General features: G+C 40.5%; 2 protein-coding genes across 2 annotated transcripts; both read right to left on the bottom strand.

Annotated features, from left to right (window-relative positions):
* Positions 1-961: 961 nt before the first annotated feature.
* LOC137287843 (uncharacterized) lies at positions 962-3,051 on the bottom strand. Its single transcript, XM_067820225.1, has 3 exons — positions 2,765-3,051; positions 1,442-1,974; positions 962-1,128 (listed from the first exon to the last, which is right to left on the bottom strand). Exons 1-3 carry the CDS (start codon positions 3,049-3,051, stop codon positions 962-964), a joined length of 987 nt encoding a protein of 328 aa, XP_067676326.1.
* A 9,390-nt stretch (positions 3,052-12,441) lies between these two features.
* LOC137287842 (104 kDa microneme/rhoptry antigen-like) lies at positions 12,442-13,044 on the bottom strand. The gene has a single exon (XM_067820224.1). The coding sequence runs from the start codon at positions 13,042-13,044 to the stop codon at positions 12,442-12,444; it is 603 nt and encodes a 200-aa protein (XP_067676325.1).
* Between the last annotated feature and the right edge of the window lie 4,146 nt (positions 13,045-17,190).

Below are 17,190 nucleotides of genomic sequence, written 5' to 3'. Positions count from 1 at the left end.
TATCGACTATATATATATATATATCCACTGAGTATAACATAGAAGCTGAAACATATTACTTGTATAATCAGTGGGGCGGGGCAACTGTATTGGTAGAGGGGTCCATGAAAGTCATTTCAGCATCATGCAGACATAAACCCGATGTCTACTGACAATGAGACAAGATGAGAAAACGCTGAGGAATCCGTTCTAAAGGTTTTATTTTGAAATCGATTTGATTAAAAAATGTAATCGTAAAACAATGACAGTTCAACTGTACAAAAATATTTTTGTTTGTTTTTCCTTTGTTTATACAACTGATTGATATATACATATATAATAGAGAATTTACGACAAAAGTGTACTAAACAATACCATCCAGTAATAGCTAACGAACATAGATATGTTTATACATTTTCTCTGTACAATTGACTGCCACATACATACACAATGCGGCATTTACAAATGACACACGTATAATAAGTATCATGATATAACATTATTGCTTTCCCGCTCCCCCAAAACACGCCAAGACCGACAATCAACTTTGAATCTTGGTTGAGAAGGCGTCCCTATTTCGCTGATTTTGTAATTTTTCGTGTCTTAATCAAGAAGATCCTATCATACATATCACATCATATGACATAATTTTGTTTTTGCTTTTGTTTTATTGATTTATTTTTTTTTTGTTTTACATTTTAAGCAAAAGAAACCTGCCGTTTTCGTTATACTTGTATTTTCAGCTTTGCAGTGACCTTTAATCACAATCACTGCTATGATGAAGAATGTTGATAAATTTGCCAACTGTTCACCATTTGGCTGTGAGATCACACTTTTGAAAGTCTGTTCGCCTGGGCGTGATGGGAGCATGGATGTTTCATCTTCAGTCTCTCCACGCCTGCCCACGCGCCACCCCACCCCATCCCCACACCCCATTCCCCACACCCCTCACCCCATTCACCATACCCACACCCTCTCCACTCTACTTCATGTTTGCAGCCCACTCTGTGGCGCCTATCATCACAAAGCCCACGAATGGAACCAGGGCCGGAAGTCGGCTGAACAGAGAGCACCATGTGGATTTCCTTGTTGCTTGGCTCGAAGGTGTTTGAGCCGGCTTGGCCATGGCAGCCTCTTCTCGCTCGGTCACTAAAGAAAAGAGCAGTGTGTGAGCGAGTCATTTAGTAAATTAAACATCACAATTCCATTTAATATAAGTAATAAATGTTCAAAGACACCCGGATATACATAGCATTCTCCAGGCGAAAACGATACCCTTTAGGGGCACATGTCTAAAACGTTTTGAGTATTAACAAGAGTAAAACTAGCACATTGTCTATGAGTTATCAGACTAATGACAAACCTTTTGGTAGATCTACTAATTCAATGGCTGTCAGCAAACTTACGCAATACTAGCTTCAATACAATTTACAGAAAGCCGAAGAAGCATAGTGTCACTAACCTGCAAAGTATTTGTTCTCCAGTTGAGCATTTGCGATCCATTTCGCTGCGACATCCTGAGCAGCATTACTCGTCATCAGACTGTAGTTGGGGATGTTCACTTTGGTCATGTCCACGTCTCTGTACCGCGACACAGGGGTCCGGTGTTGGATGAAGGACTCGCAGTTCCATCTGGCGTCCATCACCAGATCCTCACAGTTGGTCTTCAGATGGCGGTTCCAGCGTTCCTCCCAGCGTTTGACAGCTCCAGTCTCCTCATCCAGTACAACCCACTTCCAATGGTAGTTGACAGAACAATCCAGGACAGTGTGGGCAACCCAGTATCCAGACTTCGACGGGTATTCTCTGGCTCGGACAGCTTTCTTTGGGTCCCAGGACCCCATACAGGCCTCAGAACCCGCCACAGCTAACACCTCTCCTGGCTGACTCTGGTAGTGAGTGCGGATGTCAGCTCGGCATATGCGGGAGATGAACTGGGTGTGTTTGAAACCCCACCGGACCTTCATGGTGCCGCTGTAGAAATTTAGGCCTGTCCTACAACAGATGAACTCAAATATAATCCAGCTGGTGGTAGCAAGTAAAGACTGAATGCGTACGGAAAATATATGAAGACGCGATTGGACTTCTGAAGATTGGTTCCAAGACCTGGACCCATTGATATTATTTAGTAAAGTTACATGAATACCCCCAGCTCACACCAGCCTTATTGAAATCAGAATGGGAGACCCGTATGTGAAGTTAGTGTACATACATGCATTTCATATGAAAATGCAATACTCTAACAACACAACATTTTCTGATTATTGTTTCCTAAGTTCGCCTGAAAATTTATGGCAAAGTCACCGAACGTACCCAAACAAACTGTGAAGGTAGTCTAAAGCAGGGTTCGTATAGATACGTCCACAAAATACGTAAATGCGCAAAAAATAGCTGAAGTGAAGTCCTAAAGATAGAGAAGCTTGTGGTTTGTTATGCCTACACGAAACGGTGTTCACCTACATTGGGTGTTTACCTACATTGGGTGTTCACCTACACTGGGTCCAGAGGCATGTACTGACGGTTTTAGACCCAAGGCTCAACGCGTCTGTTATCAGTGCTATGTACATGTTGTCCTCGTTTCTAGGACATGACCATATATCTATACAAAGTTTGATGTACATGTATTTGGAAATGAAATGGTTAAAATAGAAGGAATGATTGTACCAAAGGATCTCGTTAAACGGAGTTAACATAAACTTCAATATGCCCCTTTACTGGCATCACAGATCATATGCACCTGGTTCCAGAATCTTACATGCTCGTTACCACGGTATGGAAAACTCACTGTCTGTTTCTTGCTGGATCCCAGTACAAAACCTGTGCATCATGCGTTGTCACCAGCCAAGACCACTTGAAGGTGGCCGATATGGGAAGATAACTCTTCACCTTCCACACGTCTTGCTCTGTGTCCGACGGCCCGGCAGTCAACATTTGCTGGATGTTCCATGAGCCAAGTTCGGGGATCGAACCCAGAACTCCGATTTTAACCCGACTATCGGCTCTCATCATGGCCTCTATCCCAGGAGGTAGGTTGTAGAGCTGAAACACGATCTGTACAGTCTGTCCTGGCATCGCGGGGAAAAAACAGCGAGAGCGAGCTAAATACGGCTGTGTATCTAAGCAGATAGACAACAATAACGTCACGTGATCCGCAGATGCTCCTGATGGCGTGACGTCATTATTATTATTACCATATCTCTGTTGTGACGTCACGTATATGATGGAGAGGAAAGCAGAAAGCCGCAAATCCCTCTTCGCTTCGCTCCGTCGTGTATTATATGCGAGACGGGACCGAGCTTACATGCTTGCTTGCCAGTCAACAATACGCAAATCTATGAATTTAACCACTTGATGTGCGAGCATCCTAACTGTCATTCCACAGAGTCGTAATGGCCTGACTGATTGCAGGAAAGTGTTGCGAAATGTATGAAGTCGTCCGTGAATTTTTTATTACGACCAAGTAAACTAGTGGGTGATAGCATAAGTAACAATCTACGCGGTACACACCGTGAAGGTCCGGGGAAAGTCTTCAGTAATCCCTGCTTGTCGTAAGAGGCGACTAACAGGATCAGATAGTCAGGCTCGCTGACTTGATTAACACTTCTCTTGATATCCCAACTGCGTAGATCGATGTTCATGCGTTTGATCATTGGACTGTCAGGTCCAGACTCCAGTATTTACAGACTGCCGCCATACAGTTTGAATATTGCTGAATTTGGCGTAAAGAAAACTCACTCACTCAGTCACTAAACATTTCCAGAATGTTCAGAATAGCGAGTGAGTTTAGTTTTATACCGCATTCAACAATATTCCATCTCTATGGCACAGGTTTGTAAATAGCCGACACTGGACCTGGCAACCTAGTGATGAACAGCATGAACATCACAAAATGCACTTAGTGGCAGAAAGTTCATGCTCTTAGAAGTGCACAGACTAATGTTTGAATTCCCTATATCAGGCCGAGCTGAGTTCTTGAATGCGGAAGCAGGAGGCTAACAGGCGTTCTGTGTTTATCACCCTCTGATGGTGAAGCTGAAAAAACGCAAGTCAGAGTGTACACTGACTCGAATCGACCCCTTGTGTCTATTCTAAGACGATTAAACCTGACATGTACACGTTCACAAAAAGGTACGTAATTTCAGTTTGGTTACCATTATTGCCAAGACAGCAACGATTACTTTACTAGCACTTCAAGCAATTCCTGCCATTAATTAGTTAATCCATCTATCTCCAGCTTCATACTGATAAAGAGGGTTCTTGATGACAAAACGTTCGCATAACAACGGGTTCGAGCCCATTTGTAGTGTCCCTTGCCGTGATTCTTCTGGAATATTGATATCGCCCTCAATCACTGTAATTTTGAGGGGTCGATTCAGAGACGCTGCGTCTCCCCCAAAGATATCGGCACCACCGGCAGATAACAGGAAAGAACTGTTCTCGATGGAACTGGAAAATATTGGTTCCAAAGTTCCTCCATTAAAGCTGACTCCACCACAAGCAGATAACAGGAGACCTAGGTTCTTCCCCAAAGGCATCGGAATGACACGCAGACAACATGACAGACCATTCCTCCATTAATGTCGGCTGCATCATATGCAGACAACAGAAGACACCAGACATGGATTCACAAATACAATCAAGGTAAAAGTATAACGGATACAGCAGGTTAACCCACTCCCTTAATGATAACGACACCAAGAGAAGTCTACTTCCCCATATTATCGCCCAGGGATGAAAGCATCTGAACAATGGAGAGTTCCAGACACACAAGATCGTATCAACGCAGCATACGTCTGTCGCATTGTGACTGCTGTCACGTACTGAACAATTAAACATCGCATCAAGATATGTGTCTGTACGTCACTTAGCATAAAACCACAACTGCTTTAGTCATTACGTGATTTTATCATTCTGATGACAGCAGATGCACCCTGTCAAACGCTATGAATTGTAGGGGAGGTAACTTCTTATATAGCAAGCACAGCAGCGAACTCTGTGTTGTCCCCCTTGGCACAGTATGGCCGGGAGAACTGGCCGTGAAATGTCTGTTACTCGACAGGTTAGTACTACCGACTAGAACATCGGAAACTCCGTCGTTTGAAAAAGGTAGCTGTGTATGCAAAATTACATTAATTATAAATATATAGCTAGATGGATTAATAACTGTAATAACCGGTGCCTAAAAATGACAAAATGTTCTGGACGAAAAGTACTACGACAATTTTGAATTGGATTGAATCTTTTCTTTGCTGTTAATCGTTTCCGTTTACACATTCTTTGAGGTAGTTTATTCTGTGAGTTACAGCCATGGTGTATACCACCAGTAGTTGGTAAGGGAGATGCTCAAACCCAGTCTGCAGATGGTCACCATGTTTTTTCCCTACATAATGTGATTCAAATATTTTGTTGCAACGAATCTCGTAACAATTGTTAATTTTCCCCCGATAAAACATGATAAAAACCGAACATGTAAATGTTCTAGGACGTTCACGAATTATGTTTGACAAATCAGGGAAATGGGGAAATTTAATCTTCTATGACACGTCGCCACAAAGGACATTTTCCCGCTGAATTCGGTTAAAAATACTAAGTTCTCATTTATTGTTGATGTACGCTGTCTCCCGCTAACTCGGTTGGTGTAATTTGAACTCACATTGGTTAATAGTGATATCTGTGAGTGTCGTTTTTTACACGGGACGGGAGAAATATCAAGAGGTAAATTATGATGAGGTAAATAACGACATGTTAACTTTATGAAACAGTTTAACTGTGCAGCGAATACATTGTATTTTCTTGAAGACAAACCATGAAAGTGAATGTTACATATGTTCACAAAACATTCATAATCTTAATACATGTGTATTTACATAAATGTAACAACAGGGAATAAGATTAAAATGATGGAAATAAATAAATTAACGTTTGGAAGAGAACGTAAAAGATTAGATATTCCAAAATAAACCTATAGATTATTAATCAGTTGAAACATGTTCAGCAGTTCCTTTCGGCGATCTTAACTACCATAACCCTGAAAGAAAACATTAAACAATAACTAGTGTTTGTTTCAAATGTATATAGGAACATTTCGACACTCGTCTATGAACTAACGCTGTATAAAAACAACAACATTTGTTTAAAACATATTTCACTAAACGGACAAGGAAACAAATTGGTTCAGAGTGATGTACCAATTGCGAAAATACCAACATCCCATTCACAGGTGTGTCAAAAGCTCTATATTCTTTTGTTCTGTGTGCACCAACTAACATTGCAAGTGCAAGAATCCAACTGAAAAACTGAAATTAACCTGTTAAGACTTTAAGTACAAGAACCCTAAATACAATTAACATTTAACATTTATGTACAGAAAAACTAACTAGAATTAATCTGTTGATATTTTAAGTACAAGATCCTTAACTGAAATTAACCTGATAACATTGTTGTTCTGACTCTGATCGCGAGGCGGGGCCAGTATGCATCTTAGAGCAAGATCTCGTCGACAGCTCAACTGAAACGAGTTTTTGCACGTGTTATAATAGAATGCCATGAATATGAATATTTGCATGAGTGTGTAAGTTATTATGACACATAATTCATCTAATGATGGCACATATTTGTCACAGATCGATATCGTTAATATATGGTTTAGCCGGCGAAGCAACCCGATTCTTTCTTGATCCTCTGTTATGCGATAGCTATTTGTTCGTCTATTGGATATGTTGTATTTAACCGGTGACTTTGTTTTCATTTCTCAGGCGTCACGCTAATGTTCCCCCTCCATCCATGCACGCACCTGCAGGTGCACTGTGTCAGCATCTTTGATGAGGATGGAACTCATACAGCCAGTCCGAACGACTGGGAAACCGACGGATTCTCTTGATTTTTTTTTCAATTAAAAATCTAAACATTATTTTTTGGGAGATGATTACGCCACTAAAAAGGATTTTCTTAAATAATCACGCGAATTTATCCTGACAAATATTTTGGTCGTATTTTCTCATATCAGAAGTTTCGTTCACAGTTGACGAAATGTTGCAAACTGAGACATATATACTTGTATACACTTATATAAAATCTTAGAATTTTAGAATTATGATGATATATATTTGCTTTAACTTCTAAATTAATGATTTCACAATAGTGAATTTATTTCTCTAAACTGTTAATATACTGGATAAAAATAGTTATGGATATTTATAAATTTTAAAATTATGAATAATGATGCATTTATTTATTGACATGCTGATGAAATATCAGTCATAAAAATACGAGTATCCCTAACTTATTTTATCCAGCATATTTTGTTGACACGTTACTCAGGAACCGCTCTTCACATCATCCCACCTCATCGGCTCCAAAACTGCTGGTCCATTGTGTCTACAGGGAAGGTGACAACTGCTGGTCCATTGTGTCTACAGCGAAGGTGACAACCTGCTCACGTTATTCAACCATAGTTATCATATGAGAAATAAATTATAGGAGACAGGTTTACAAGCGGCGGGGTATGGAGCAAACCGCAGATATATATGATTTACCAGTAAATGTTTAGTGCAAAGGGAGATTCCACATCCAGCGTCAGAGAAAAGTATGTTAAATACCTTCATGAAAAGTTGGTACTGTGAAGTGCATCCATGCTATGTTTGTTCAGAATACATGCTATATGTCTTCCTAAGCAATTCTCACGAATTATATCGTAGATTGTGTCTGTTGTAGTTTTCATTTCAGGAAATGAATTTAATGCATTTGTGATAAAAAAACCCTATTGCATTTAAATCGAGTAACAAGGTAGTATTTTTTATTACAGTTAGAAACTGCATAGAGTAAAAAATGAACGAAAATGTTACAAATCTTTTTCTAACGTTACTTTTATTATGATGTTTTGCAGCTTAAGCGTGCCAAATTAAGACTCCTTCCTCGGCTATCAGATTCTTTTCGATCCCAAACTTGTCGTGATTAAGTGAATTATTTAAAATATTGAATTATAATTCAACAGGAGACGAGGGTGAAAGTGTGAATTCTCACTTTCCGATGAAATACACCCTGTTTGTGTAAGCGAAGAATGTGAATAAGGTATCGTTTGATACCTAATGGCAAGTTATAATTAGGCTGAGAAAGAATGAACAGAAATAACAGTCATGGAAATAAATAAAAAAAATATCAGTGACCCAATTCTCTGTGTGTCAGTGAACAGCCATTCACTTTCTGTGTATTACTGATCCACTTCGACGATATGGTATTAAAGGGGTATTACACGCGAAGCGCGCGGGGTTCCCCGGACGATTATTTATGTTATTCAAAACCTGTCTGTCAAATCACATTTTATGATGGTTATTGGACTAGCAGTTAATGATTATCCTAATACCGCATACGATGTGTTAGTTTGGTTCTTGTCACATATAATTTTGACCTAGACTGTGAAATCGAATTTCAGTTTTTTTCACAAGACAAATCACAGCCATTGTGCTCAAGTGGTTCAAGTTGGTGAGGGCAAAAGTATATTGATTGATTGACTTAACGCCAGACTATATTACAGCTAATTAACCGCGGTTTGCAAATAATCGTGTCTGGACCAGACAATCCAGTGGTCAACATCATGAGCATCAATGTACGCAACTGGGAACCGATGACATGTGTCACTAAGTCAGCGACCTCGACCACCCAATCCCGTTAGTCACCTTTTACAACAAACTTGTCGTCAGTAATTTTGTTCGCACGGACTAGAGGGGTCAGCAATTTTGTTTCTAACAAAATTAAAAATGTACGCTTAAAAATATGAGAAATTAGAGGGGTCATTGATTTTCTACATGGTATTCAGGGGGATCACTTACTTTGTGCATGCATTTTAGGAGGGGCCTTTCACATTGTACACGCTTCACCCCCTCCTGCCATACAATATGGACGGTCCCTAAATGCGACATTTTAATAGTTCATGTCCAGTGGGAAATGTAACCGTTGGATAAAAGCATACTCACATCTCAGCAACTTGTGCATCAAATCCTGGCAGACTAAAGGAAAGGTTCGCATGATATCTCTTTGTTATCACGTGACGTCACAGTTATGTTTGGTTTACACGAGCCTTGTGGATATTACCTTAAAATTCTGCAATCGATATGGGAGAGTTTTGCAACTAAACGAGGGATAATCTTCGATCGTTATGCAGGTATAAAGCGCTTCATCGCTGGGGTGACGATACAGATTTTGATATCTTTCTTGTGACTTGAGATTTGAAAATGGTTTGATCACATTCAACCTGTTATAATAATTTTCAACAAACAAATCTTTAATATTTAAATGACTGGGTAGAGGCATTCATTTGGCATAGAACGTGTTAAGCCTCTTGATGCGGTGCTGACTGAATTTTTGTCAATAAACTCGTGGTTGGTGAATGTTCATATTTGTGTGCGCATACCGATTGATTGAAATTGTCCAGAGAATGTATAATAAATTGCAATTTGGTATTACATCAGTATTTGTTATCGTGTGTTACGTCTCGAAACATCAGTCGGTCCTTCAAATAAATCATGGAATTTTTCTATCAGTTTTAATTTAGAGCGACACATACAGCATCACACACCACACATGATGACCCCTACTGACACGCAGGAAACATGTCGGATTCAGCAGTGAGTTTTGTCCTAAATTATATAATTATACACATTTATATATAGTATGGATTGTGTACTCTATATTTGCTAGGGAGTCGCCATACACACGAGCATGGGCTTAGTGCTGTTATGTAAATAGTAATGATGCATGATCTCGGATTCGAAACCACGACCAACCGATCCGTACCAGAATAAGGGACGTAATTTGAAATTGTGGTACCTTGGACTTCTTGGCCTCCTCTCCCGTCAGTGTTGGGAGAACAGGAAAATGTGTCACTCGTTATAGTTTGGTTCCTTCATACATAACGGATACAATTACAGTGGAAGTTGACAAAACCGGCATCTATCCAATCCGGCAAGTTGTAATAGGTTGTCAGTACATTTTGCTGTTTTCCATCACCCGTCCGCTCTGATGTTTTCTTCAGACGATAAATAATACATACACTCTTATCTTAAGTTTTGTCACGCCTCTTCAGAAATATGTGTCGTGATCTGATTAAAAATGCCTCTACATTTCCACACTAATAAAAAACCCAGGTCAGCTTGACGTTTGTTCATTTATACATGACGTTTTTGTTCACGAAGCAAGGTGGTTCCATGGAATGCATTAAAAATTAATTTAGAGATTGCTTCCAAGTGACCGAAATATTTATATTTCTGTTACAATTTGTTACTGATTTAGTAACAACATTTATTCCTTTATTTATTCTTATTTACGTTTCCGGCCATATTTCCTGACGATAATAATGGTAATTATAATACTAACGAAACACAACGGTCAAAATGTGATGTCACCTTTGTCAAGATTAAATGTGCCTTTGTTCACTCAGTGTTAAATGTTAACGCGTCTAGGTGGTCATAGGTAGCTGCCTGTAGTTGTACTTTCCCCAGGGAGTTGAGAACAGATACTTGGAAAGCATACTGACATATGTCATTAGAGCACATACCTGTACGTAGGTAAGTGCGGTATATAAATGTATAGTAATAATGATAACAATACCCGTCGAAAACAAGGCCAGTCTCAGAGTGGAGTAGTGTTACATATGTCAACACACAATTGTACATTTAATTTCATTTTCCGCTTCCTGGGGAGTACACATATTATTGTCAAAAAACGTTTCGCCATACTAGTGTTATGTTGAACCTGGACTAAACTCTTCTGTTTTGCGGACAATTCGGCCATGACAGGACCGCAGACATCCATTAGCATCGTGTATCATTTGTCTGTCACGTGTTACCCAATTGTGTCGTATTTACGACGTCTGAACCACATAAAGTGCAAGTGTTGAAGACCGCGTGTCAGATCGTAAGGAGCAGCGAAGAGAGTGACTGTCATCACCCCCAAGCCCAGCCGCATCCTGGCTTGAGGCAAAACAGGGGACAGATGTACAGTCTCCCTGGACCAGAACTACGCGTAGCAGTATTATGATGTCTTAATCACGAGATTGTCACCTCTTGTGTTCTGGTGTGTACTGATGTCTGAAAGAAGGAGCACTCAGACCCCCCTCCCCTCACCACCCCCGGGGTCTTGTCCTCACGGGGGCACGCACCTCCCATAGTTCAAATCTCCCTCTCTCCACCCTTTGTTCCTGGCTCTCCAATTTGCCTCCTCGTGCAAGAGAGTATTTTTCGAACGTGAATGCTGACAGAGGGCCCAGCTCTCACTCGTGCCTAGGTAAATGTTATTACGAGCTCTTCAGGTCCCGGGTGTTTAACTTCTTCAGAAAACCCCGCAAATTCCGTCCTGTAGCACATCTCATTATGCAAGCCTGTGCAATTAGCCACGGAGGGCGGGGCCTCTGGAAGACGCTCTGCTCACCTGCTCAAATAGCCAACACAACCCACACACTAAACATATTTGTCGTGGTTTAGACACCTTTCTGAATTTTGCAACATATTCAACGTGAAATGATATATTAGACCAGGAAGTCTGCCATATGTCTGTATGAAGTGGTGGTTGGGGGTGAGACTGTGGATGGTGGGTGGGGAGGCTGACTTCTAGGGCATGCAAAGGTAGACTCTCTAGTGGAGGGGTATGTGTGGTTGGAATGGTGGTTGCATTGTCAAGGAGATGTTCATCATCACTTGTTATAAATACACCGATAGACTTAAGTTGTGTGTCAGGTCAACGGGTTATTTGACGAAATGGAATAAGAAATATTTAGATTGTGTCCGACATGTTTTTCTAAGAAAGAGATTTGTGTGAGGTCCACCGAATGTTCGTGCCTGTATCGGGAAGACACACACATAGGTTTGGACATTTAAACACAGCGATGATCCACAAAAAAGACTACAGATGGGTTTTTATCTGTTGTTGCTATTGTGTCTTCTAATTTCTACAGTATACCTTTGTCGTCTTTTACCTTGCGTTTGGTTGGAGAAACATACAGATACGGGGCATTTAATTGAAATTAATTTTAATTCAAACAGTACTATAATTAATCTGAATTTAGTAAATTTAGTGAATCTGGATTTGAAGTAAATGCATATTACTTTTCCAAATGTTCTCAGTGTGACATATGTGGCCTGCATATGGAATGAATTGATCTTAAACCCCTAAATTACATGTGTACTCTGCCTGAAGGAGATAAGCTTTACCTCGTCAATTGTTTCACGATGTCTGTGTGACATACAGGACCTGAATAAGGAACGAGAGGATGGATTGGCCATAAGCCTCGTGCACTCAATCACATGTGTACTCTGAATAAAGGGGCCGAGCCATACTTCGTCAATTGTTTCATTGTTTTAATGTAATATATAGGACCTGGATAAGGAATGTGAAGATGGATTGTTCACAAACCTCTAAATTACAATTGTACCCGAGGGTAAGCTATATCCTGTCAACTGTTTCATGATCTCAGTGTGACATATAGGACCTGGATAAGCAACGAGAAGATGACATTTGCACTCTTGGACTTGAACATCTTGGCATCTTGGACATCTTGGGCTTCTTGGACATCTTGGATTTCTTGGACTTCTTGGACATCTTGAAGATCTTGGCATCTTGGACATCTTGAATTTCTTCGACATCTCGGACTTCTTGGACATCTTGGACTTCTTGGATTTCTTGGACTTCTTGGACATCTTGAAGATCTTGGCATCTGGGACATCTTGGATTTCTTCGACATCTCGGACTTCTTAGACATCTTGGACTTCCTTGACATCTTGAACATCTTGGATTTCTTGGACATCTTGGATTTCTTCGACATCTTGGATTTCTTGGACTTCTTGGACTTCTTGGACATCTTGAACATCTTGGTATCTTGGACATCTTGGGCATCTTGAACATCTTGGTTTTCTTCGATATCTCGGACTTCTTGGATATCTTAGACTTCTTGGACATCTTGAACATCTTGGATTTCTTGGACATCTTGGATTTCCTGGGCACCTTGGATATCTTGGACGTCTTGGATTTCTTGGACTTCTTGGTCTTTTTGGACTTTTTGGGTTTCTTGGACATCTTGTACTGCGTGCTTGCGTGAGTGCGTGTATGTGTGAATTTGTAGTCTAGACTAGTGTCGATCTTGCAAGTCAATCACTTCACTTTAACACAGCCAGCACTTCAAGACGCAGTATGTGGACTCAAGGTCTATGAGATATCCCATCTTGCCGAGCACAAGAGAGCAATATCAAATCCTGTGGTTTATAATCATTTGGCACGACGCAACCGAGGATTGAACCACCGACCTTCCGCTTCCCGGACAGGTGTCCTATAGTTTACACCATTGTGGCAGTAAATACATTTAGAACACGATGAGCGAAAGACACCGACTGATTGTAGTGCTATTGATAACACCGTATTAACATTCAAGCAACATCACACCCGTACAGTGTGGCCTAACAAACCACTGCCTGATGGCATGAACAACGTCCCGCGTCGTAGATGCACTCAGTCAGCTACGTAACCACGCTTGGTCATCCGATAACATGGTCATCTCTTATGTCAGGAGTGTGCTACTATCTATTTCCATTATGCACTGATTAGGATTGTGCCCAAACTGCAAATAGTCGTGAAAAGGAAAGTAAACGTTCAACATAACCTTGACCTTATTTTGGTAAAGAGGTAAAGATTTTTTTATTCTCTCAAAAGGAACTCCTTGTTAAGAGAAACAATGGACTAGACACTTTAGATACAACGGCCAAGACGAGCCAATGGGAAACTCGAAACGACTTTATATTTCGTAATATGACGATAACTGCACATCCGTGCAATACCGAATACGCTAGAGCTACGCTTAGTCTATGAATACATGTAACTAAGAAACCATTAAAACCCATTAAAGTTGAAAAAGGATCCCATTTAGATGGAAGATTCAGAATCTGTGATAGTTTTGACTTCATTTAATCCAGTTAACGTGGTTCAGGGACTATGAGACAGAATAGGCGTTTGAACTTGTCCTTAAAATTTATGAATTTTCAATAAATTAATTTTCAACGGTTTGATCTTAAAAGAGTGTCCCAAATCAAATCACTGAAACACCATTGCTATTAATGGAGGTTGTCTGGCGCCAAAAATTATTCGGTTTGTTTTGTGGGTGATCGAACTTCATTGATGACGTCAGGCATGTGTGATACACCCATTGCGCGGAATAATACAAAGGTCACGGTAAACCCAATACGCAAGTTTCGGTACTGACGCTTAGAGTTGGATTAACACAACCCATGTCATGAAAATGGCACCATTATGCTGTACCAAGTCATATCGCCAACACGTCTGCTGTAGTTCGTCATATCAGAGTTGGTCTTCAGCAACCCTTGCTGAGTCGACTAACGGGATCGAGTGTCACAGGTGGTTGGCACAAATCATCATATCTCGATTACATACATCTATGCTCACTGGATTATCCGGTCCAAGCTTGTTTATTTACAGGCCCCAGCCATATACTTTCATACTGCTGAGTGTGGCGTAAAACTAAACTCACTCACCACGTCATATCACTATCTCTCTACGGAACCACCATAGCACTGTAACTTCTTTTCCTCGTTACACAATGAATGATGTCATCCAAACCCTTCTCCTGCGAGTGACATATGTCACACTACCCTACCCTAACTGCCCATCCACCCTATGTGAATGGGCTGCGACGGAAGCTGTCAGTACCAATGACACGGGGACTTCAAGAACCATCTTCCACCATATCATCGTCAGCGATGTCCCGGACATGAAATTGAAGTGTTCAGTCCTCTGAGGATCTACAAAAGACGGGATTAGCAGCAGCTTAGGATTGTCAGTTGGCTGTGGTCGGTCCGCACGGTCTCCCACCTTATGCACTAGATGACGGAAACCCTAGTCCACGGAATATTACATATTTTGTGTTTCATTTCAGCTTGTATAAAAGCCCATTTCATCTCTAAATTGGCGACAGGGATACACTTACGCGTGCCTATATCCTCTATCAGGCAATAAAGTGAAGCTATTGTATATGCTCTAACTGAGGATAGAGAAGCGACTTCAAAGCGGAGGTGAGAGTAGGCTTTGATGGTGGCGCAGACACAGAGCCGTGACTGTCGTCGCTCTACCCAGAATAAAGGCAGCGTTAACGAGAGTTTACAAGCTTCTTCCACCCTTAATAGCCACGTTTCATTGCCACAATTTTATGTACTATGCGATTTGAAGTCGGATCAAAAGCTCTTGGGACATAAAGCCGTGAAGGTGTCCGGCCTTCCTCGGATAGGGGCAGTCCAGGGCGGGGTTGCTGTGGGGGGAGGGGAGGGGGACAGACTGCATTCGTCATGTTGGTGTTGGATTACTGTGTGGGTTGTATGATCAAACGGGACTGCGGTGTTGGGTTAGTATTCAGGGTATAGCATATGTTCAGATGGTGATCTCACATTGGTCACCTTTGTTTTCTGATCAGTTAGTATAAGTAGATCTTGATCACAGCTTTTTATTAGCCTTCGTAGCCAAGTGGTTTATGCGTTCACTCGTCAAACCGAAGGTTCGAGTTTGATTCCCGCATAGGTTCTTGCCTGAAGTCCGATTTGGTATCCTCCACCTGGCATTGCTCCATTGTTCCTGACGAAGGCGAACTCGGTCATCCTTGCGTCATCAGCTGATGGCCAAGCATGTGTATTATTATTATGATGATGAAGTCTTCCATCATCATGCGTGATTACTACTGTTTTATACATGAAGCCTTGGTACGGTATCATACGAAGCTGTTAGTGGTTTTTGCTTGTGTTGTCTTCTATCTACAATGCTGAAATTCAGAACATAACCGTTGATAGGCTAGTTGGTATTGAGTAAGTCTGAGTGAGTTTAGTTTTACGCCGTTTTTTGTTTTGTTTTTTTGTTTGTTTGTTTTTTGTCAGCTTTTTATTTATTTATTTATTTATTTTATATCTTTTTATTATTTTTTTATCAATCTTTTTCAGTGCTCCAGCAAAATGACGACGACGGACACATGAAATGTGTTTAACACATTGTACCCATATAGGAGTTATTTATCAGAGTAGAACTTCGCCAGCTTCACCTTCACCTTTTCAACCAGCGAAATCTCACTTGAATATGGAGTAACCAATTAATCCTGACTTTGAAAGAAATTAAAATATACTTTTCAATAAAAAAAAAACCACGACACCCGCCATAGCGAACATAGGGTCAACACCTGAAAACAAGGATTTCTTACAGGAATTTTGATAGTATAGTCTGCCGGTTTTCCTTGTGTTCGTGGTCGCTAGAATTGATCTTGCTATTAGGTGTTAATAAACAGACGTAAATGAAACCGAGACCAGAATACTTCATTCTTGATGCACTATGTGTTGTGGAGTGCGAGATCCGCTGGAGAGGGCGTGTTCACATGCTTGTGTCACTCCGCCATAAAAGAGGACCACACTGTATCCGACCCTTGGCCTGATCACGTGACCTGCCTATCACCTACGTGATAAGCAATGTAGAAACGCGGTCCCGCCAGCAACAAGAATCAAGCGAGCAATCGGACAGTTTAACTATAAACGCAGCCTTGTAATTCGATATGGTTATTTGCCAGAGGTTTCAATCAATTATGCTTTAAAGAGAGGAGCTACAAGAGGTAAACTGGGGACGATGAGGGCTTACGATGTGATTGATATCTTGATAAACAATTTATATATCTGGTCGAGGTGCCATCAAACACTCTGGCAGCATCCAAGACTGTAGAATGACGATTCAGCAGCGCCGACTGACGAAATTATGGGGTACAATATACCTTTCTTTGTTTCTTGGGTTTCTCCTAAATATATTTTGGAGTTTCTTTCTTTCTTTTCTTTTTTTTTTTGTAGCATTAAAAACTTATTGAAAACATTTTGGGTGAGACAGTTTGGTAAAAATAATGGGAAATTATTACTTTGTCATGTTTACACAAATAGCCATATATTTCAACAAAATTTATTAGTTTGGCTTACTCCAGTTCAAGGCCAAAAGTGCAGTATCTTTCCTTGTTGTGCTTTAACAGACCGTTGAAAACATTATGTATGAGGTACATTTTTTGTAAAAATAGTGTGACATTATTTCTTAGTCTTGCTTTATTCTTATTCAAGAATATAATATTCTTTATTCTTTATTTCTTATTCAAGTACTCATTTATTTCAACAGACTTGATTAGGTTAGCCTGCTCCAAGGACAAAA

Source organism: Haliotis asinina, chromosome 6 (assembly GCF_037392515.1).
Source record: "Haliotis asinina isolate JCU_RB_2024 chromosome 6, JCU_Hal_asi_v2, whole genome shotgun sequence".
Lineage (NCBI taxonomy): Eukaryota > Metazoa > Mollusca > Gastropoda > Lepetellida > Haliotidae > Haliotis > Haliotis asinina.
The sequence above is the reverse complement of the archived record's forward strand: the minus strand, read 5'-3'. Positions and strand labels throughout refer to the sequence as shown.